The following is a 23,920-nucleotide window of genomic DNA, read 5'->3' as shown; positions in this document are numbered from 1 at the left end:
TCCAAACATCTTCACCTCTCACCCCCCACTTGCCTCCACCACAGCCAATTTCTGGGTTTTCATCACTGTTCTACTGAGCCAGTGGTTCTCAAAGTGTGGCCTCTTGACTGGCAGCGGCAGCATACCCAGGAAGGCGTCCAAGACACAAATTCTCGAGCTCTACTCCAGACATAGTGACTGAGAAACCCAGGGGCGAGGGGCCCTAGCAACTGGCGCTTTACACGCAGCCTTCCAGGTGATTCTGAGGCACAAGAAAGTCTGAGAACCACCAAACTGAGTGTTATTCCTACTCGAAGAGCCACCAGTGAGCTATGAAGCCAACCCCATTGTATATTTATAGGACCAGGGTCTACCGCAGGTAAAATTACCCTCAGGCAAAACAATGTCATTAAAAGTTACAACCTTCTCCCTCTTTCCACTCAGTCCCAGCAATGGCTGGGATACAACCCTTAAAGAGCCCCCTTAAAGAGTCATCCCCAACTCCCTAACAGAACTAGAATCATAAGAAGCGTTTTCATCAAAGGTCTTACTTTTTGTCTGTGGGTGTGATGCTGCCATTCACGGCTGTGCTGTCTGCTGCCTGGATGGAGGTGGACCCGGTTTCCTAGGGAAAGGAAGCACAAATCATCAGGTCAGTCTGCCCACGGCAAGGGCCCCAGTGGAAGAAAAAAATAGGGTAATATGGAACCTACGTACCTCTTCACATATTTTCAACTTCTTTGTGATTGCTTGGTAACAGACAGCTGGCTAATAAACGAGGGAAAAAAACCATTTATTAAACCGAATGCTTAACTGGTCTTCGTTATAAATTGCTTAAGAAGTTTGGCCTAAAATGTGGCATTAACACTGAAAACTTATTTGCTGTTCGACTTTACTGATTTCCAAGTAACACATTAGAAAGTGAACACACACTACCTCACTCAATTATCTACACAACTCTGCAAGGTGCTTTTGCTGCTGATGACATTAAGGATCAGATGTATTAAGTCATGTGCCCAGAATTACAAAGCTAGCCAGTGTAACTAGGCTTGGAACCCACATCTGTCCATCTCCAAAGCCGTAGCCTATCAGGTCCCATCAAGACTCAGCCTAACTCATGGCCTTGCAGATACTCTGGGAAGCTTTCCCTCCACAACCCAATGGTCCAGAGAGATGGTCTCCCCAGTTAAACCTGAGAATGTGCCCACCCAACAGTGTGGGCTACCTGACGGGTGCTGACAGCTCATGAGGTCTGGCTTCTGCCCTAGACTCTGAAGGTAACCACAAATGTCTCAACCACACAGCTGCTGAGTCTTAAATGCTTTTTTTTATTTTTTGGTTTACTTTTAATTTTAATAACACCTAATTCATGAGTGAGTCTCTATGTGACTTTTTAACTCGTTGCTCTGGGCAGTGGTACAGGCAGAGCTTGACTTTTCAGATTAGTAGGGAGCCGTGGAGCCACATTGTCCCCTCAGGCCAGCCCCTGACCAAGGATCAAGAATGTCAAAGGTCAACTTACCTTCTCAGTTTGGCTGAGCAGGAAATGATGGAAATGAGGGTCTGCATCTTTCACAGGCTAAAACCAGAAAATGATGAAATAAAACAAGTTATTTCCCACCAGAGATCACCTTGCATGGTTAACTGCCTGGTAACTTGACTCTTCTCTGGTTGAAACCCCTTCGGGAACTGGTCTCGACTATACGATGGCCTGGAAGCACCTTCCCACTGTTGGTCAAAGGACCCCTGTTTCAGCTAGAGGGAAACTGACTACAAGTGGAAAAGGAGAAACAATTCTGTCAGGATGGTATACAAATTATTCCAGTAACACTGTAGGAAAATATTTAAGAGGCACAATGCTATTTTTAAAACAGCATTCACCAGTCCCTTTGGATAACCCAGCAGACAGGGCCAAATCAATTCTCAGGACTCTTCCAATTTTAGGGTTTCAGCCTACTTGTGTCTGGTGCCAGCCCCTCGAGTGTCTCGTCTCACGGAGGATCAATATAAACAGAAACACAGTGGCAATGAGTGCAGGCCTTTCAAGGGCTTTTTCACAATTAGGCTCAACAGGAGATGAGGGCATCCTTTCCAAGGATGAAACAATGTGCAGCTACTGAATAGTAGAGTTGCAGTGAAAGATTGTCTATAAAGCATCAAGTGAAAAAAATTTGTGGGCCAATCTCACATTTGTGAAAACCAACCCTATTTCCAACAATAAAAACCCCCTGTGGGTCTGTAATTCTATAAATGATGGCTGAGTTGGGGGAGTGTACTAAAGGGTCTGGAAGAAGTTGCATCAAACCTGACAGTGAGCACCCCTGAGGGTGGAGACTTGCAATTTCCCCATCATACACCTCGGAACCGTCTGGCCATTTAAAAAAGGGGGAAAGGACAAGTGCCTCACACAGGTCGGGAAACTAGCTTGGAGGCCAGGCTTATCTTGGCCTGTGGGCGGGGGGGGTGTGGGGGGGTGTTACCTCGCTCACAGTTGGCTGCCATTTAAACGCGGCCATCGGTCCAGCCATCACCCCCTTCACGGTACTAGACTCAGGGATGGTGAGATCCTACGGAGGGAAAGGCAGATGGTCAAGACACTGTGGCGACCTCAGTAGATGTCTTCCTGCCCCAAATCAGGAAGCACTTCTTCACTGATCTGCTTCCTTTAGTCACATGCCACCTTAAACTAAACCCCTACCCAGCTCCATGGTCTCAGCGTCAGTCCCCAGGCACGGTTCTGACTGTCCATTGCAGGGAACCAGGCAAGTTCCCATCGACAGGGAGTGAGCCTTTCTTCTCTGTTGAGATAACAAAATATCTTCTTGTGCCCAAGTTTCACGAGGACAGATATCACTGGAAAACTCAACTATGGTGTGCAGTGTTATCAGCAAGTCACAGGGAAGATTTCCTTACGGCCAGTAACGAACATTCAGAAAACAGTACCAGCTTTAGAGGGAATCCACTGCATCTCGAAAAGACTGAGAAAACCACACGGTGCTGATGAGGAAATGTGCCCAACGTTTTAGCTACTAAATGACAAAGCCAGACTTCAAACCCAGGGCAACTGGGGGCCAAGAGTTCCACTCCTTCCCCAGGCTGATGCAAGGGCAGGACCCAGTGGAATGGGGTGCGCCCCCTCAACCAACAGTCTGGCCCACACTCATCCTGGGCAGAGGTGCTGCTTCAGCTTCACACCTGCTGTGCTCTCATCCTTTCCACCACTGAGTTTACCTCACGCTCACTTTCCACATGTGTGATCTTCCGGCCACAGTGGCCCCCTGACATTTCTACTTGGTATCTAATGGGATTCTTGGCCTGCTGAACTCTGGATCTCCTGCCCAAGCAGCTCCTTACAATGTCTTCGCAATCTTAGAAAAGCAGCTCCGTTCTATCAGGCTGAGATCTTTGTACTCCTTCTTGATCCTGCCTCCTCTTTCCTCTTATCTCTTGGCAACGATTATGGCTTTACAATTGGGGATCTGCAACCCCTCCTTACTGCCCCACTGCTTACACCCATGCTCAGGCCGCCATCACCTGTCACTTGGACAACAGCAAAATGGATCTCTCTGCTGCTGGTCTGAAACCCTGCACTGTAGACTGTACATAGCAGCCAGAATGAAGCATGTCACTCCTCTGCCGAAAACTGACGTCTGGTCTCGCACAGTCAGGCTAAAAGCTTTATTACCATGGGGCGCTACAAGTTTTACAACCCCACTCCACACTAATCCCTGACCTCGTGTCCTATTATTTTCTACCCCCTCACCACTTTCCAACTCACTGGCACCTCCTTGGCCTGCTACCCATTCTCGAACACACCAAGCATATGCCTGCCCTAGTGCCTTTGCAATACTGGGAATGCCCTTCCAACAGTTATGTGCTTGGCTCACATGCTCACTTTAGATTTCTGCTGAAGTGTCACCTTATCGGGATGCTTTCCCTGACCTCTCTGTCTTCCCCCAGTAGAATATGATGCTGATGTGATTATGAGTAAATTCTATGAAAGCAAGACCTTTTCCAATTTTGTTTACCTTGTACCCCTCGCTGGGAGCCATGTCTGGCAGAGAAGATGTTCACTGTGGAAGAAGTGAACATGAGAGAGACCTTGTCTAACTATCATGCTGCTTTATCTCTAGATACCTGGCCTGTGTTGGAGCTGCACAACATCTGCTGAATGAAGAGCTCTGGGGCAAAATGAGGCCTAGTGCAATACTGTCCAAAGAAAGTGCCGCCGTGATGGACACGTTCCACGTCTGTCCCCTGTGGGTAGGGGCAACACAGCTCCAGTGACCTGCCTCAGGCCCCAGAAGGACGGTGAGGTGGAGTGCACTGACTCTCTACCTGGCACCAACCAGAGGCCCCGACTCCCAAATCATCACTCTCTGCACCACTCAGGGATTTTAGGAGCCACAGGACTGACGGTTCTGTCAGGCTCGTGTGTGCCTAGAGCTGCAGTTTTACTTCTCGGCTCAGGACTCAGAAATAAGAGCCCCTGAGAGAGGAGAGAGCACACCTCTCATGCCAGAGTCTAGGCATGAACCCAGCCTTCCCCTGTGTGCAAGTAACTGACACCTCCACCGTCAAGGTCAGCCTTTTCCACTAATCCTCATGGGGCAGGGGATTACGGCTCAGAACAGCCAACATCCAGGGCTTTGCCCAGTTATCAGCCTAGGCTACTGCTGTTTCAGAAAGAAGTCTGACAGCCAAATGACAATTGTGCAGCAACACACACTCTTTTTTAAACTATAAGACCTATTAGATCAGAAGATGTACCAAAATTCCAAGCCCATTTTCTCTACATCCCTGAAGGTGCTTGATTAAGACCAAAAGTCCCAACTAAAACAGCTGAGTCTGCCCTGCACCACTAGCCATGGCTCCTTCCTCTCCAGCTGACAAATCCTTTACTAGAGGCTGGGCCAAGCAAGGAAGCTGCAGAAAGGACTCTGCTAAAGGTAAATAGTAGGCAGAGCCCTTGGCTGAGGACCTGGCTCGGAGAACAGCCAGCAGCAGTGTTACTACCCCTGATTAATAATTCAGACTCAAGGGCAAACTGCTCTTCCCTGGGAACCTGTGAGAAGAGTCTCTGCAGTAAGCCAGCGGTGGCCTCTGGTTCAGCTAAAACCACTATGCTCTCACTGTACAACGGGCCACTGACAAAGGTAAAGCCGGTGACCAAATGTGAGTGCACTGCACACACTCCTCTAGGTACTCTGCTCTTTTTTGCTCATTTCCTTCTTATAACAAAGCGGGGGGAAGGGTATCATGATCAGACCAGGAAAGCAAAGCAAAGGTAGCTGGCCAAGGTCACACAGCGGCACCAGTTAGAGTCACAGCTCTGACTCCAGGCCAGCCTGAGACCTCCTCCTAACCTCTCCTGTACACTTCCCTTGATCCAAAGAGAAGTTGTTTCTGTCCGGGGCTAGCACAGGAATTGGCAGGCTCCATAGCTTTAGAAAGCAGAAAACAGGAATTCGGAGAACAGTATAAAACCCGACAGTTCAGATTCCTCTGGATCCCCAGGAAATCAATCTAATTGGACCAAATTAGATCACACCCCCTAAAAAGTTCTTCATGCACCACAGCTAGCTTCCTAAACCTTCTCCACCTTTGGCTGGTGGTTCCCTGTGCTCACGGTCAGCCAGGGCTGGCACAACCACCAGTCACTCTCTCTACTCTCAATCGCAGGTTATTTGACAGCAAGAAGCACCCTCTGTGATGCAGAGGTCACTGAGTAGCAGCCCACAGGCTCAGTCTAGCCCCGAGATGTTCCTTTGGACCTAAATGTATTTTAAAATTTTAAACTGGTTTGTAACATGTAAAACTGGAACGTTTCACATAAAAATCTGTATTTTCAGCTTCTCTTGAGAAAAAGCAGACAATTTGGCAAAAGTTGGCTGGAACCCCATGGATGGAGCATGACCTCCCCAGAGCGCCAGCTGCCACACCTCATGCTCTCAGCACGGAGGCAGATCGGGGATGTGGACCCTCTGCCAGCTCCCTTTGCTTCCTTCTATTACCTGTCTGGTCTCGCTGGTGTCTGAATTTGCATGCCTTGATCTGATGATGTCTGGTGTTTCATCATGGCCTTATCACTCAACTGTTTCTGCCAGACGTCTGGCTCTTGTCCCCTCGACTGTGCTCTAACAATCCTCCCCTGTGTTTTGACAGACTACCTCCTCCATCTTGAATTCTCTTCCCTTGGCTTTCGAGACTTGACCCAAATCTTTTCAGGAAGGTGGAAGGCACATCATTTCTGTTTCACTTCAGTATGACGATCCTCCGACCCCTCGCAACTCTGACCTATGGACAATCTCACTGCAAAGCAGACTTCTGTCCTTCTCTCCTTACTTTCCTTGAAGACAGATCCCGCCAGGCCTCACCAATACACACCTACATATTCACCTTCCACATCTGTGTTCCATCCTGACATTACTCCAGGGTTCCTCGACGGTCTCAGCATCATCTCTGATTCATCACACTCAAAACAGAACCAAGTCCTCTTGCTCCAAGAGCCAGCCCTACTCCTGACTCTTCTGCTCTTGAGAATGGCATCACCATTTCCCAGGCAAACACCTGAAATCCTTTCCCATTCCCTTTCCTCACTCAACCCTATGTATCCGGTTGCTAAATCTTATGAGCCCTTCCTCTTAAGTGCCTTTCAGGCGGTTCTTTCCAGTATTTGCTATCAAGATAGCGCTCGATAAATGCACACCTGGGTTTAACTTTCCAACCGGCTTTAGCCTTTCTTCTCTGGCCTCCACCACTAACACACAGCCTGGAGCACGCTGCCACACTGACACCCAGCTCAGACATGTTCATGGCCCCCTGATTCCATGACAGTAACTACTGCTTTAGTAGACCTCAAGGCCCTCCACAATCCAGGGACAACCCACTTTTATCTCTCTGCTCTCTCCCCTGTCCCCTACCTATGAGAATATCCACACCAACATCAAGCCCCATGTGGGCTATGCCCTTTGTCTCTGGAATGACTTCCCCTCTTTCTTCCTAAGCCCCGTCCAGTGCCAGCCCTTGCAGGCTGGCTGAGGTGGACTGTTCTCCTGCCTTGACTGCCTAGTTGAATGCGACACCTTTCGCTGACTTTTGCCCGTATTTCACGCCTGTGCATCCAGGCTGTGTCCCTCCCCTGGTCTGCAGGATTCTTCAGGGCAGCGCTTAGCATGGTTCTCTGTGTCCACTCAGTGAGCTGAGGCACACTGTGGAGCTCAACTCTGCCACAGACAGAAGGAAGTCACTAATCCCAGAAGCTGCAGAAATAAAACAAACCTTCTCATCCTTTGGGGGCCGACCCCGTTTCCGGGGACTCTGCTCTTGGGCTCTTTTCAGAGGGGACTTGGAGCCTCTCTCTGAAGAGCCTGAAGACACCCTCTTCTTTCCTTCTCCCATGTTCTTCTTCACCTTCCCTTCAGACAGGCTAAGCTTCCGCTTCTCATCACCTGAGTTTGGCCTACTTCTCTCCTCACTGGAATTACGCCGATTCTTGTCATCAGCAGAATTGTGGGACGATGTCTGAAAGTTTAATAATAATCATGATAGCCACCCAAGCAGCCACTGCCATTTACACCAGCCACACCTTATGAGAAGCACTTTACATGGGCTATCCGCACAACTATCCTACGAAATAGATTCTGCTATTGCTCCCATTGATATTTGGAGAAGCAGATAAAAAAATCGTATCACTTGCCTATAGTCCCAAAGCTAAGTGGGATTTACACCCAGGCAGTGGATATATCCTAGAAGCTAAGCCCTAATCTTTAGGATATAAAAGAAGAGAGAAATGGCTTAAAATACTTAAAAGCTGAGATTTTTCTCCTGAGTCCAAGTGACTTTCCTAAAAGCAGCAATCTAATTCAGAAAACTCAGCCGCATGCATGGAGTTTCAAGGTGACTGGCAAAACAAGGATACCTTAGAAACAAAGTGGTGTTCTCTCCACTGACGTTTGGTAAGAATAGAGCTTTGGGTTTGGGCAACAGTTAATCTGTCAGTTACTATGCCAAAACAACCAGTCTGAGGTTGGCATAAAGCGAGAATCAGTCTCTCACCTGGTCTTTCCCTTTGGCTCTCCGGAGGAACTCTTCAACGGCATCCACAGCTTGCTGGAACCGTTTTCCCTTGTTAATCTTTATCATTTCCTCCTTGTGCGCATGGTATGGCTTTAGCTGTTCCACTTTGATCCAGGCACTAGCAGAAAACACACACAGAAAGCATATGATCCACAATGCCTATGCCAGAAAGTATCAAATACCTCATCTCAACAGAATGCAGATATCGGTTTGGTTTAACTGGACTTTGAAACAGGCTTGCCATTTTTTTTAAAAACAAGTTATCAACCACCCCAAACTCTTGGGGTGTTATAAAAGCAAGTTTCCTGAAACAAGTCAAGCACAACCACCACCACAAGCAAAACCAGAACATCCTCCACACAAAACTGCAGGTTATTTATGTGCACTCTTGTTCAGCAGCCTACCACACTGAACCACACACTGCCTGCCACTGGTGGAGGGCAGAGGTGGCCCGGAGATGTTCTTCCATTCTCATCACAGAACATCAGGAAGCATTATCAACCACAGCGACATCACCACCCAGTCGACACTCACACCAGAACGACAACCTGACAATCAGCTGAGAATCAGCGATGCTCCCAAGGCTAAAGAAATGCAGCATCTGGAATTTGCTGTCCTTATAGGCACCTGTTCATAAACGACAGTGTCCGTGGCTGCTAAACCACACAAAATGTGTGACATGTGATTTGGAATGAGGGCAGCATTCGTAACAAGAGGTCTTTAGAGACCAGATTGTGCTCGTGATTAAAGGCAGAACATACCCTTATGATATTTAATTTTTAATTCCCACCATCAACATAAAGCACATGAAAGTAAAAAAGCCATCTATCGTCACTTTTGGAATATCCAGCCTGCCACACTAACCTGAACAAATCTGTCCCAGCTGGCTTTCCTGTGGTTTCCCTAGATGACATTCAGCTTCCAAGCACAAAGGAAATGATTTTTATGGGCTTGGCAAGGTAACAGTAACTTAAATGTTTCTTCTGTGTAATGCTCATAGGTTTCATGGTATAACCTTCTGAAAAAGTAGGTTGGGTTAAAGGAGAAACTGAGCCATCACTCTGACTTAGGGGCCTCTCCTTTACCGAAAGCTAGAGAATATTCACTAGCAACAGTAAAAGGGGTACCTCTGTACATAAAAATAGTGTGACCAACACACCAACAGCCACCTATGCTTTGAGGGTCATGTTAATAACTGTGACAATAGACCTGTACAAACACAATAGCTGTCGGGCCATCAGCCTGCAAATATGGCAGCAAATCAGGACTAAGCAGGATATCTATGGCCAAACCCACAGAGAATGGAACGATAAACAAGGACTCAGACACGGTCTTGCTGTATAGAGCTCCAACCAGGTGAGATAAGCAGATACCTTCCAGTGACCAACTCAACTTAAAGTCTGAAAGTTGACATGATAGAGTCAATTGGTCTAAACTATGGGGAGGAAAAATGGAATTAAATTTTGCCCTTACTTTACCTGGCAAGTAAACCACTGAATAGACCCTCCTGCTTCTCCCCCCTTTTAGGGTTTCTAAGGATAGAGCAGATGCAAAGCCAGACAAGCCCTGAAAAGCAGGTTAAACTGTCATACTGAGATGACACAAGTGTCAGTGATAAGCTTAAAGAGCCTCTGTGCTCTGGACATGCCTCTTCCTTCTCCAAGCCTCAGGTTAGAAGCTGAGACCTACACAAGTTCCGATGTTAGACCAATGGGGTGGTTTTTATGGAGCCCCCTGAGATAAGACAGTATGCTCCAGGCATCCTAATCCCTGCCTCCCTCTACCCCACACGAACCTCCAATTCACAGAAATGGAGAGGTAAGGACATCTGGAGGAAGCACCAACAACCTATGCCTATTTTTTTCATTGAAGCATTTTAAGTGGATTACTGATTTCTGCCAGAATGGTGTGGTGAAAATTCCATTCATCCTGAAGACTGGCATTTGAACACTAAAATGAAAATTTCCTCTCTGACCATTTTTGAAAGTGAAAATGGTTTGCTAAATGAATGGAGAGTATAAACATGACTTCAAGAAAATAAATGCAAGAAATATTAATCTGGCTAAGAAATTAGTCTGTTGTTGAAGCATTGTGTCCCATCAGAGAAACCGTAAATAAAACCCCAGCTCACCCGAGCCCTACGAGGATTACCTCTTGAAAGCAAGCCAAATTGAAATCACTTTAGTCATCTGAATAGAGTTTTTTCTCTAAAGCCTGTATTGCAAAACCCTCTCTCCTTAAAGAGTATGCTTTTCAGCTGGAACTTCAATAATGTGCCATTCTCCAATACACTGAGGCCCATCAGCTGGGCTTGGCATGCAACTGGTGCTCAAGAAATAATCACTGAGGAAATGATGCCTTCCTGGCACATTCAGAGGGGCTGAAACGCTGGCCTCTTGGTTAAATGTCGTCAGACTTTGGTGGCCCTTTGTGGTTGTTGCTGTTGTCTGTACGTATTTGTTTATTATTATTTTTCATGTTTATTTATTTTTGAGAGAGGGAGGGGAAGGGCAGAGAGAGGGGAGAGAGAATCCCAAGTAGGTTCTGTGCTTTCAGCATCAAGCCTGATGTGGGCCTCAAACTCATGAACCGCAAGATCATGACCTGAGCCAAAATCAAGAGTCAGAGGCTTAACTGACTGAGCCACCCAGGTGCCCCTGTTTATTTTTAAGAGACTTCTGTTTCTGTGACATAAGCTATGACTTGTGATTTCTTTCCCATCATCCTCCCAATGCCTAGATGGAGCAGGACCTTTTCTTCCTAATTTGCTTATAGGCTGGAAATCAGAAAAATCAAGCTTAGTCAAGTGGTGTGTCAAGTACAGGCCTTTGCTTTTTATATACAAAGAAGTTAATTACGTTGTTTGTAGCGGCAATCAGTGAGGTCATTACTAAGAACAAAACAGAAAGTCTCTTAAGATATGCAGCTAAGTGGAAAAACCAAGGGGCACAGCACTGTGTGTAGTATGCTATCACTTATGTAAAAATAAGGAAAAAGGAATCTGTAACCTCTTGATTCTGCACACGGTACTTCTGGAGGGACATGCCATAAGAAACTAGTATAACTGGATGCTCACCGGCTGATAACTGAGTGGCTGAGGGATGGAGATGAATGGAACCCTTTCACAGTTCATAGCTCGATTTTGCGGGGGAACCATAAACATGTATTATCTTTTTTTTTTTTTTAAGTTTATTTATTGTGAGAGAGAGAGAGAGATGGAGAGAGAGAACCCCAAGCAGGCTCTGCACCAGCAGCACAGAGCCCGACACGGGGCTTGAACTCAGGAACTGTGACAGCATGACCTGAGCCGAAACCAAAAGTCAGACGCATAACAGACTTAGCCACCCAGTCTCCCTAAACATGTATCACCTTAAAAAAACAAATCAATAATAAAGGTCACTACTATAAAATATTGGCTACTCTACTCAGGGGGTTTCCCCCACGATTTCCTTGTTTGTAGGTTTGCTCAGGTAGGTAGCTACTGCCTGGTTGCAGGTGTAACTGTCACTGTACCTGTACCACGGCCAGGAGCAGCAAACTTACCCTGGTATTCTGATACGCCTCCTATAAATTCTCTTCATTTGCAAATATAAACCTTCCACTACAAGCCACCCTCAGATTACACGCTCCATTGAACATGAATTTAAACACCTCACGTTTTCAAAAACTTCTGTAATTCTGACCTGCTTTACTCTTAAGTTAAAATCACATCATGTAGATATCACATTAAATATGTTGCTCTAGGACCAATCTCCAAAACTCTCACATATGTGTCTCAGACTTTGCAAGACACGATGACTTGGGTGGGAGTAGGGGTGGAGAGAGAGAACAGGTACATGGTGAGCACAGTCCAAGGTGAGAACAAAGATGGGGTCAGAAGACGTGGGTCTGCTTCTCCGTCTGGTTGGGTGTGTAGTACTGACAAACCAGTTCTGTGCTTTCCCCCCAAACACCTTACACCAATGAAAGAGGCTGAGGGTGACGGGTAGCTGTTACAGGTCCAAGCCTAAGTTGCTCCGAAATCACAAAGAAAGCAAACAAACAAAAAAACCCCACAAAGAAAGTTAGAGCTCCTCAGTTAATTTCAAGTAACGCTTATCATACAAACATCAACAAAGACTCGCAGATAAGACAGATTCAGAAGATTCTGTTTTCAAACCTTGACAACATTCCCAAATGCTAGATGAGGCTTTCAAGCTGCGTTGCCCATGCCAGTATGGCCAGATGCTTCTTTTGTGCCAGACTCTTTAATTCTGGTGCATGACACCTGCTCCTGGAGTCGACTGTCTCAGCCACGAAGGGAGTCACCTGCAGGATGGATGCTGGTGCTGGGAGAGGAAAATCTACTCAATGCTCTCTAGGATAGGGACTGTCCAGCCCTGGCAGAGGGACAGTGCCGGCTCAGTCCAAGTAATACCCGGAGCAGAGCACTCACTATCCTCTTGGCTCCGTTCTCCAACTATGACACAGTGTTGGATGTAGGGAAAGTGGGCCAATCAGGTGCCAGGCGAAAAGAAAAAGGGATGCTCAGATAGTTCCAATATGCTATGCTTTTAATGACCAGCTACGGGTTTTTCTCCAAAACTTACTTTCATACTCACACACTTCATACCTTATATCTGGCTTGATGTAAAAAGTACCTCAGGTTGGGATCCTGGACATCTTATCACTTAACTCCACAAATGTCCTGCCTCTCATTATCTATGTCTGTTAAAGAGAGAGAACCAGAACAAATATCCTATTCGTTTCTTGAAAGGGCTGTTGTAGGTTCAGATATGAAAACTGCCACAGAAACTCACAGGTGGTCATTTGGGATCTACCCACTTTTGCTGGCAGTATTCTCCTGAACTGTTTGTTTCTGGGGGTTTTTGAGTACCCACAAACTAAATGAGCTCCCTCCATTCTGCCATCCACAGCGGCTGATGAAATTTTTAAACCCTGAGCTCGGTTTCTATTTTGAGGGGCAACCATCTGTCCAGGGTGGGCCTCGTAGGCCTGAGACTTCATCTTTGGGAGTGGTCACCTGGCGGAGTTGTCAAAGTTAATGCTGAAGGTATTCTTCCTTCCGTATTTCCGTGAAACAGAAAGGAACCACAGGTAATTCCCATAGTGACCATCCAGGCTCAGAGAGCTCCATCTACCATGTTACTCAGTCCTTCCCCTTACAGGGGAGGCTGCTCAGGAAGGTCTGGTCCTCTCTTTCTAATGGCATGTCAACACAATTTGTTAGATGTTTTGACAGAAGTAGGGAGAGAGAGAAATTAGTTTTCTAAAAGATTGAAATCTTGGTTTAAGGGGCTACCCTTCTTACTCTTTAATAAAAATCCTTGCTACTATAAAAAACAAACAACCTTATCCACGAATATTTTTTCCCATATGTAGTATGTCAGTTTTGAAACTGAATATCGCTGACTGAATCCTAATCCTCTTTAGGAATTTAGGAACAGCACCATGGGGTCAGACCCTATCCACCAAAGTCAGGCCCAGGAACCAACAGAGTCTCTAGCCCAGGTTGTGCCAGGAGAATATGGACCTCTCCCTGACATCAAGCATTAAAGGTGAGGTAGATAGAGCCCAATTTCTTCTGGAGCCACTTATGGCCCTGCCCTGTACAAAGCAGTTCTCACCTCTAAAAATCCACTCGTACTTCCTGTCTAAACCACTTCTCAAATGTCTGTTTCCAACAGCGCTCCTTATGCATGCCCTAAACACAGTCACCACAACACTTGTTCTACTCACACTGCCCTTTGTTGAAATGTGTGATGATTGATGAACACAACAGGGTTTACCTCCTTAAGGCCATTCATCATTTGATCAATTCTGATTGTGCTCTTTTTCAGACTTTGCTTTTTCGAATTAAAGAATCCTACTCTTTGATCTGATTTGGTCCCCTTTTCTGATCTTGATGAGATCCATCAGATCCCTTTGGGAGCATGGACTGCACTGCACACAGTACTCCTGGCAAGGCAAACTTACTGTTTTGTGCTCGAAGCCTTTTGACCAAAAGAGGAGACCTGGCTGAAGTCCTTAGGAATTTCCAACTCTTGGATGCCTTTCTTTTCAAATAGATTCTCTCTAAGTTTCCCTTACTTAAAGCCACACACTTTTTACCAGCTTGTCTCTTGTAACACATCTCTACCCTGACCTGAAGTTTACTAAACACTTGCTATATGCCAAACCACACTATGAGCAAGTGCCGCCCCTTCTCCTTCGTGACTGCAAGGTAGGTAGCATCACCCCCACGTGTGGGCAAGGACACAAAGGCTTGGAAAGGTGAAAACAGCTTGCCCAAATTGTAGGGCAGGTACAACTGGCATGTGAAGGCAGAGTAGGCCAGCATCAAATCCAAACTCCAAATACTTTCCCCAAAGTAATTCCCTGGTACCCAATGGTCTGGATACTTCACCTTCAGATAACATAAAGACACTAAATAACATTTGCTGATCACTGGTCACTAAGAACCCTTCTCCCTTCAAAAGTGCTTGGAGATCCTTACCCTTTGTTTCCTTTCATTGTCAACTGCCTGGCCACAAAAAGGTAACATGTTAGCCTGTGGTAACATAGTTTTTAAATAACATTTTAAAAAATAACAACAAAAAAAAATTATTTTGAGACAGAGGTGCACAGAAAGAGAGGGAGACAACCCCAAGCAGGCTCCACGCTGTCAGCACAGAGCCCAACACAGGGCTTGAACTCACAAACTGTGACATCATGACCTGAGCTGAAACCAAGAGTCAGAGGCTTAACTGCCTGAGCCACCCAGGTGCCCCTTTTACGCGAATTCTAACAAGGGAGTCTGAAAAGCTTAAAGATATTATAGCTAACAGTTGCCCCAAATCCACTTGCTCATGAATCCCCTCAAAACACTTTAGTTAGAAATCATATCATCTCCACCACTACTAACACCGTTAGATTATTTTTGTGTTTGGTAAGTGTATCCTTCTCACTGGCTTCACTTGTATACCTGGTTAAGTGCTGACATACACTCAACTTCAATTTTCTGTCTTATCTGTAGTATTTGTTATACAGAAATATCAGGTTATTCTTCTGACCTTCCAACATTTTAAAAATTATAAGAACACAAAGGCTTTCAGGCCTCTTGTAATTTCATCAAGCCCCCACTTTCCATGAGTTTCCACTTTTGTTCTAGACTTGTGTGCATCTTCGTTTAGCTAACCAATTGGACCAACCATACTGCCTCGGTTATTCTCAAGTACCGTTCTTCACTCCAGGTGGGGGCCTCCCTCTGCCCACACATCCGATTTAATACCCAGTTGTTCATGGTCTTCTCACTGCCTACAATGCCTGACTTCTTGCCTATTTCAATTCTATCCATCCTCCAGAGGTGGATTCTAATCCCATCTCTTCCATCAGCCTTCATTGACCTGCCTGTTCTCCACTACTCTTTCCTTGTTCTAGAACGCTTTAATAATCAATCACCCATATCACTCATTCTGCACGTATTCCCGTCTGAAATGTTTATGTCTTGTTACTTAAGTTCCTGAAAAGCAAGCGCCACAACATTCACTTTTCTCCAGTAGTTCCCTTCGGTGTCAGAAACTCAAATTTGCTAAGAGAACAATTAGCACTTGTTTTATGCATCAGGACAATCTTTCTCATCAACTCAATAGCATTACCAGAACATTCCTGCTTGCAGAGTGTCTCTGGCTCTCACAGCTCTGGGCCAGTGACTCCCTTAAAATATTGTCATCAAAAGGTCGTTAAGTTGTTTTGTGACAGAAAACAGGGGCTGAATATATGGGTAGATCTGCATGGTGAAGGTACACATACCATTTAAACTCTCAACTGGGATAAGCACCCAGCATATAAACTCCAGAAAGAATAACACTGTTTATAAGAGATTTTGCTATAGAATATCATATATCGCTTTGTAGGAATGTATATTTTAACCACTGGTATTAGATTCCTTAGGTCATACACACACACACACATTTTCCAAAGCCAAAGCTAAACTTTTCTCTAAGAATCTTAAGTGGAAATACAGCTACTTAAATCAATCCATCTAGCTAAATCCAGGTAATCAGACCCATGTAATAATGAGAAAGCTAAATCACTGGAAACTCAAGTTCCATTTTCCCCCTCACTGTGACTTCTACTGCCTATCAAAGAATCTCAAAAGAATGGTCCTGATTTCAACTCTAGGACAGATCTGGTTAGAAAAGCTCTACTGCTACAATATTAGAAAGTCATCTAGTTTTACAAATGAGAACAGAATTAAACAATTACTCCTCTTAGAATAAACAAGATTTTAGTTTCCAGTGTATACCTCATACATGAACCACAATGATAAACAGCCATTAAAAGAGAACTAAACGTGGCCCTTATAAAAGGAACTGCCTATGGAGTTGGATAAAAAGATGTGAAAAAATATCTTATTGTGATTACCATATTAAGAAGATGATGAATCCTATTTCTCACTTGACTGACATTGTTATTGGCCCCAGAATAATTTCTATGAGCTAAGAATAGCATCTTTTATTTAGGTATTTAGGTATGAAGCCAGAACGATATGCCATTCTGACAGACTACGGTAAAAATGAACTAGGGTCCCTAGAATATTCCTGCAAGTAGCTCAGATCCAGGATAATGCCCAAAGGGAAAGTGAAACTCTTGATAAGCACTACTCACTGATCTTCTGTTCCAAAAAACTTCACAAAGAAGCATTTCTTTCCACGCGGTTTCTTCAAGTCTTTGGGTGGATTAACAATCTGGGGAGTAAAAGGGAGGAAAAAAAGGTTTTTCCGTACCTCTAAGTTGGTAAGAAGAAAAATGAAATAAAAGAAAAGGAATATGCTTGAAAAGAACCCAGGGCCTAGTGCATGTCCAAATCTGGCACTTATATACTGAGATGTATGGAAATGTGCAAATATTCTAGGAACTTCTAGAATACATCTACCATGTAGTAGGGTTTGGTAGACAGAAAATCCCTTTCACTGCAATGGCCCTGTTTTAAAAGCAGTTAAAACTAACATCAATGTCAACTCCCCCAACCATGTGACCCTTAAATCACTGAAGAAATGCAGAGAACGTTCTTAAAAACACTTCTGTGAAGTAATAACGTCAAGTGAGGATTACACTTCTCATGGTAAGCATCGGGTATAGAATTGTTGAATCAATACCTCGTACACCTGAAACTATTGTAGCGTTGTATATCAATTATGCTTCAAAAAATAAAAATAAAAAAACCTGTGTACGAAGAGTTGAGACAGGTAATAATGACAATGAAGGACAACTGAGGCAATGAATATGCCATATTGCACAGAGATAGTCTAAAGACATTTCCTGGGCTCCTAGCAAGAATATAAAAACAGAACATTTGGAAAGCTATGACGGATCGCCTCATGCAAAATCTGGAATGCCAACTTCTGCAAAGAGGCACTGGAGCAGCACATATGGTAACATGGAAAGAAGATTTAAACTTAGTTGGGACAAAAATACTTTGACTTTTCGCTAACCTACATTTAGATTTCTCTCTTCCTGGAGAATTTATTTTCTTCTCCTTTTGTTACATTTAAGTGTAAAGCTAAATTCCAATTAAAACTGATTTCCAGGATTAAAAAACTTCACCAAAACCATCTCTGATTCAAGAGATAAGCATTTACTGCAGATTAAATAACCTGGTTTATATTATATTGCCTTTTCTAAACAATCTGAGAGTAGGAAGAGAAAAACTCTGAGTGTTAATTTAAATAAGTCCAGTTCAGGGATGCCTGGGTGACTCAGTCAGAAGAGCATGGGACTCTTGATCTCTGGGTGGTGAGTTCCAGCCTCAGATTGGGTGCAGACATTACGTCAACAAGTAAATAAGTAAATAAATATTTTTTTTTCCCCCCAAGTAGGTCCAGTTTAACTAAATGCCAAAATTTGAGGGGAACACATCTTACATTCTCACCTCCTCACACCCAACTTCAGATGTCTTCCATTAATAGCAAGACACTCACCTTTCCTGGCCAAGGAGGATACCGGCCGAGTTTCCCCCTAGAGAAAACACAGAGTCAGCATTTGCCCTGGAAAAGCCAGTCCATCTCCTTCAACCCACTCAGCATGAAATTTATTTTCCTAACTCTCCACCTGCACCCTCAAGTGCCAAAACAAAAGCTGGCAAACAGGAGTTCTTAATTTGGCTTCCACAGCTGGGCCCAAGAAGCCCAAACTCTTCAGAAATAGAATGCAAAAGTGCTTAAGATTTGTGCATTCTTTTGGTGACAAGGAACACAGAACAACAAAACGAATCAAGAGTCACTTGTCTAAGAGCCTCCCCATGACGGGGGTCGGGGGGCAGTTTGCTCTGTAAACACAGACTTCCCCTTACAAAGTCTGGTTTAATTCACCGCGAGACCAGCCCGACTTTGACAAATGCTAATGGAAACCTTCCTCTGGGTCGAGAAGAGAGCTACGTCGCTCGAGGGAAGCGGCGACGATCAGTCTTGGTTCGAGCGGTAGTCTGAGACACAGAAGCACACCACGAGAGGCACCCAAGAAGGCACTGGTCACTGCCAAGCCTTCGGTCGTAAAGGAGAAGTCTCCCTTCATTTCTTCACGGGGCAGCGCCAGCAGTCCGGTTTCGACACCCGTGGCCAAGCCGCCCGCACAGGTCGATTCCATCGCAACGGGAGTTTTGACGGGCTTGCCCAGGCGAGATGGCCCCGGTGGCTCCCCGGTTCTCCCGCTTTCCGGGAAGCCTCCGCAAGACCCCAAGAACCCGGTGTCCGCGGGAGCTGTGCGGCGCCGGTGCCTCCCTTCACGGTGTCCGCCGGCGTGCAGGTGCGGAGCGAAGCCCTCCCCCGGGCGGCCTTGGAGCTCAGAGCCCGGCCCGCCGTGGCCACTCTCGGCCTCAGTCCCCCGGGGCCGGGCTGCCCCTTCCGCCCGGCGTCGCTCCCAGCGCCGGCACCTCGTCTCGCCCTCTCTCCGCAGCCTGGAGTGCATAGAAAGGCAGCTCCGGGGCTGGCCGCGAACCCCGCGCCCAGTGAGGGAGCTCCCCGGCGCACCTCGCTTTACCCTGGCCGCCCGGACTCACCACACCAAATCGCCGAGCCGCAGACTCACAGCCGCCATCTTACCACCCAACCACAGCCGACGCACGGGCCGCCGGGAACATCAGGTCGCCCCGGCGCCGCCCATTGGAGTGCGCCCGGCCACGTGACGGGGACCGGCTGTCACCGGCCACGCCGCTGCTCTGACGCCACCGCGCCCGTGGGGGTTCATTGGCCGGCCGAACGGCACGTGACCCGGGCGCCGCGGTCTCGGCGCGCCGGAGCCCGGAGACTCCCGGCTCCTTCCCCCTCCCTCCGGCTCGTGACAACGAAGCGCCCGCGGTCTGAAGCGGCGGAGGCGGCGGTGAAGGTGCTGCCGGCCGAGTGCGCGAGGGAGCCGGCCCTGCGGCCCGCCCTGCCCCTGGGCTCCGGCCTCCAGCCCCCTCCCGTCCGCGCTTCCGTTACGGCCGTTAGTCCGGCGCGGGGGCCGGCCGTGTCTCCACTCCGGGAGCTGCCCTGACGGACCTCGGCGCGGCCTGGAAGCCAGCCTCCGCCCGAGCCCGGGGCCCGCACCCGGCGGGCTCTGCGTGGCCTCGCCCGGGAGGGCGGACGGGTCCTTCCGTGCGCGCTTTCTAACGGCCGGCGTCCGAGGAGCGGACCGGAGCCCGCGTCCGCCTCTCAAGTTCTCCCGGGGCGCCCGAGCAGCCCGCCGAGGTCCCGAGTTGCCCGACCGACGTGGAGCCGGCGTCTCTCCGCTTCCTCCGGGGCCGGCGCGGCGACACGGCCGGCGAGGCTCCCCCGGGCGCGCGAGGACCCAACCATGGGCCGCGGAGCGGGCCGGCCGCCCGCCGGGAGGCATGGCTCGGGGGCCGGCCGCTAGCAGCGCCGCAGCCCGGGCGCCCGGGCCGGCATGAGGACGGCCGCGGGGGGACGAGTGCGGCCCGTGGGGCCGTAGCCTGCGTCGCGCCGGGGACAAAGGTGCGTGTCTTTGTCGGGACCGGGCTCTCACGTAAGCCTTGTTGTAGTTTGACACTTTTAGAGAAGTTGGGAGTGGCTGTTGTGACAACAGGAAGGCAAATGCTCGCGTAGTTTCAGTACGTGAAAACCAAGTCATTGAATGGGGAACTTGTTCACATCAGTTCAGCACAGGGCCCACACACACATCCCGGGGAAAAAATAAAAATGTTTGGAAAGGTCCCAATCGCAGTTGCAGACTCCGAGTAAGTCTTAAGTGTCTATTTAAGAGTTTTTCTTGAGTCGTCCTCTGCTTGAAAAGGTGGCGGATCCACACGCACCTCCTGTAGGCGTTTTTGTCCTACAGACTTTGGTTTCAAGAGTGTTTTGTTTTTTTGTTTTTTATTGAGTTGGCTTGTCCACAGCCTGGTATTTTTTTAGACTTCGGTTTCCCTAAAGTGCCGACAGTTAGTTTCAGGAGCTGTCATTTACTGTTTTGTCCTAAGGACAAACCGATAATTGGAAGCACATTTAAGATTCCAGGAAATGATTTCATAAAATTCAACATATGTTCTTAATTTAAAAAATCTTTTAATTTTGAGGAATTGAAGGAGATCTTAATGATTTGATAAAATATCCGAATTTTAAGTCAACATCACATTGGACCTAGAAGTATTCCCATGAGAGTCAGAACATGGTGAAGAATATACGTTTAATATTATTCTGGAAGTTTTAGCCAATGCAATAAGACATGAAACAAAAGTAAACACTTCAGAAAGTAGACAAAATTCTTATTTCTGGGGATGATAGGACAGCCTTTTGTGGAAAAAAAAAAAAAAGGGAAAGCCATTAAAGTAAATGAGTTTAGTAAAGAGACTAAAAAACTAGCAAAAAAAAATTAAGTTTTTCTTCACTGATAATCAGTTTGAAAGTACAATAGTTATAAGGATGCATATTAAAAAATACATATTTTCTGAGAACCGAGATGCAACAGTTAGCATTTCTTGGATAATTGCCAGTTGAAGTTTTTTAAGAAGGATGTTTGCGTGTGTACAATATTGTGCTTTTATTTAGATTGATGTTCAACTTGTTAAAGTTGACTATTTAAATACTTAGTTTTTCTTAAGCCTTTTAAGTTTTACTCCCCTAAATTATTCTATTTACAAATTTAAGAATAGAGATGTAAAGAGTATTTGATCCTTGACAGAGTTTCAGTTAAGGTACTAGTTTAACAGATTATATTCCCCTAAACACTGAACTTTTTACAGTGTTTTAAACTACACTTAAAGTCCATATGTTCTCTCATGTACTTCAAACTTCTAAAATGGTGAACTTATAAACTTAATAGTAAAATCTTCCCAAAGACCCAACTCTGGTATGTCTGATAGCTGTATAAATCAGTTTTAAACGAACACTTTTAAACTTTTGTTTAAGCATTTCAAATTAAAATTGTAAGTCTAACATTTCAGTCCTTATTATGTCTGATTCTCTTAAATATTTCACATAATTTAGTAACAGCTAGCAAGCAGTTGTCATGATTATAAGATATAATCCAAACTCTAACTTCAAAGTGTTAATATGCTATAGGTTTGATTTACTTTAGTCTTATTTCTGTAACTTCTTAGGCCTGCAAAGTCACACAAGTGAGAGAAGCAGTTTTACCATCTAAGTGAATGAAGTTACAGTATGTAAAATGTGGATCATGATAAAGTTACATTTAAAAATTACTGCCTGGGGGCACCTGGGTGGCTCAGTCGGTTAAGTGTCAGACTTCACCTCAGGTCATGATCTCACTGTGCATAAGTTCGAGCCCCACATCGGGCTCTGTGCTGACAGCATCGAGCCTGCTTTGGATTCTGTGTCTCCCTCTCTCTCTGCCCTTATCCTACTCATGATGTGTCTGTCTCTCTCTTTCCCTCTCTCTCTAACATTAAAAAATTTTTTTTAAAATTATTGCCTGGACAGGGACCTGGTTGCCCTTTCCAGAGTTAACTTCCTATATCCCATGTGCTACTTGATAGATTGCCTCCCTATAGTGAGACTCCAACTGCTTGTGTCAGTGGGGGATCTTTAAGCCTCAGCTTTCAGCTGTGATTTATTTTTACAACCCAGTCCATGATGAATGTCTTGGGAGCCTTGAAAGTTTCTTTTAGGGGATTTCTTTTCAGTATTTTAGTGCACAGTGTTTTTTTGCACTGCAAACCTGTTTTGCTGCTAATCACTTGGCTGTCTACTTAGAATTATTTTAACTTTTTTTTTTTTAAGTTTATGTTGAGAGAGAAAACATGAGCACAAGTGGGGGAGGGGCAGAAAGAGGGAGAGACATAATCGCAAGCAGACTCTGCACCCTCAGCACAGAACCTGATGTAGGGCTGGAACTCATGAACTGTGAGACGATAACCTGAGCCGAGACCCAGTTGGACACTTAACCAGCTGAGCTACCCAGGTGCCCCTTAACTCTTCATTTTTGGATATTTTACTCCCTGGTCTTAGAGATCACAATTTTTGGTCATAGTAGAAAGAACAAATGCTGCCTATGGACTAGTATACATTCCTATGTGTGGATGTGTATGATATGTGTAAATCTTCCTGAATTAGTCACTACTTACTCGTTACTGTCAAAATATAGTGAGCTTTTCTTGGGAACTTGTCAAAATGATTCTAAAATTGATCTGAAATAATAAACAGGCTGGAATAGCTAAGTATTATTTTTTTTTAATACGAAATTATTGTCAAATTGGTTTCCATACAACACCCAGTGCTCATCCCAACAGGTGCCCTCCTCAATACCCATCACCCACCCTCCTCTCCCTCCCACCCCCCATCAACCCTCAGTTTGGTCTCAGTTTCTAAGAGTCTCTTATGTTTTGGCTTCCTTCCTCTCTAACCTCTTTTTTTTTTTTTTTCTTCCCCTCCCCCATGGTCTTTTGTTAAGTTTCTCAGGATCCACATAAGAGTGAAAACATATGGTATCTAAGTATTACTTTTAAAAGAATAATAATAAAGATGAACTTTGGATTGAAGATATTAAAATACACCATAAAATTTTTCACAACAGTGTAGTACTGGTTAAACAATGTCCGGTTTTACAGTACTAATCTAACAGGTTGGATTTCAGTAATAGATCTTAGGATGTCAAATACATTTCTACACACTACATGCCAAATCAGCATTGGAAAGAAAGGTTAGTGATAGATGCTGGGAAGAAGCCAAGTTAGAATTCAACATGTAAAATAAGTTTTTTTTTTTTATCATACCTCACTCAAATAAAAAACAGTAAATAACATCAGGAAAAAGTATGGCAGGCATTATATATCTATGAGATACCGAAACGCTTACAAATCAGTTTTTAAAAATCACAGTTTTGACAGCCATTCCCTTAATGCTGGATATTGAGGTGATTTTTATCATTTTTCCTAGTCTGCAATGAATATCCTTACTTATTATCATGGTAGAAAGTTCACAGAAAAAAAAAAGTTCATACTAAAGTATGAGTGTGAAAAAGGAAGACATAAGGTTATACAACAAAGTACACACAGAAATCTCTACATATACATGTGTTTACGTACATACATGCACGTATGTATACTTTTATATATATTTATATGGTATATGATTATATTCTGTAAACCCTTACAATTCTGGGCTTTACAGTCTGTTTTGACCGTTCCCAGGCAGCTTTGAAAGTCTTCGGCATGTGATAATTTTTCACTTTGCCAAGGCCCAGTTTTGGGTGGAAGAGGCTGGTGTATTAGGAAATGAGCTGAGCCAGATTTCTCCTGAGACACTTGTTTTTTGCTTATCCCAGAGGAGGCAGTACCTTCTGTGAGCTGTTGAAAACTTTGTCATTGTGAAGATTGGCTTTTAATGAAAGTATACTGCTGGTGATGAAAGTATAGAGATCTTAAGAAAGA

The 23,920-nt window shown here is 45.4% G+C and overlaps 2 protein-coding genes across 11 annotated transcripts in view; one reads left to right on the top strand and one right to left on the bottom strand.

Annotated features, from left to right (window-relative positions):
- Positions 1 to 19,236, bottom strand: part of GLYR1 (glyoxylate reductase 1 homolog) — a 33,910-nt gene extending 14,674 nt beyond the window's left edge. For 3 of the 4 annotated variants that reach the window (XM_042971576.1, XM_042971577.1, XM_042971578.1), the window contains exons 1-9: positions 19,097 to 19,236; positions 18,021 to 18,057; positions 16,708 to 16,787; positions 8,038 to 8,176; positions 7,261 to 7,503; positions 2,460 to 2,546; positions 1,502 to 1,558; positions 697 to 747; positions 531 to 604 (exon numbers count right to left, since the gene is read on the bottom strand). In XM_042971576.1, the coding sequence (XP_042827510.1) occupies positions 531 to 604; positions 697 to 747; positions 1,502 to 1,558; positions 2,460 to 2,546; positions 7,261 to 7,503; positions 8,038 to 8,176; positions 16,708 to 16,787; positions 18,021 to 18,057; positions 19,097 to 19,134 (806 nt within the window). In that variant the 5' untranslated portion in view covers positions 19,135 to 19,236. Of the gene's footprint in view, positions 1 to 530; positions 605 to 696; positions 748 to 1,501; positions 1,559 to 2,459; positions 2,547 to 7,260; positions 7,504 to 8,037; positions 8,177 to 12,217; positions 13,355 to 16,707; positions 16,788 to 18,020; positions 18,058 to 19,096 lie in introns of those variants that run through there. The other variant, XM_042971579.1, reaches the window with a different exon arrangement.
- Positions 19,237 to 19,388: 152 nt separating this feature from the next.
- Positions 19,389 to 23,920, top strand: part of UBN1 (ubinuclein 1) — a 38,828-nt gene continuing 34,296 nt past the window's right edge. For 6 of the 7 annotated variants that reach the window (XM_042971575.1, XM_007073377.2, XM_042971574.1 and 3 more), the window contains exon 1: positions 19,389 to 20,030. The gene's annotated coding sequence lies outside the window, so the exon portion shown is untranslated. Of the gene's footprint in view, positions 20,031 to 20,052; positions 20,273 to 23,920 lie in introns of those variants that run through there. The other variant, XM_042971571.1, reaches the window with a different exon arrangement.

This window comes from Panthera tigris, chromosome E3 (assembly GCF_018350195.1).
Source record: "Panthera tigris isolate Pti1 chromosome E3, P.tigris_Pti1_mat1.1, whole genome shotgun sequence".
NCBI lineage: Eukaryota > Metazoa > Chordata > Mammalia > Carnivora > Felidae > Panthera > Panthera tigris.
This window is presented reverse-complemented; position numbering and strand designations above follow the sequence as displayed.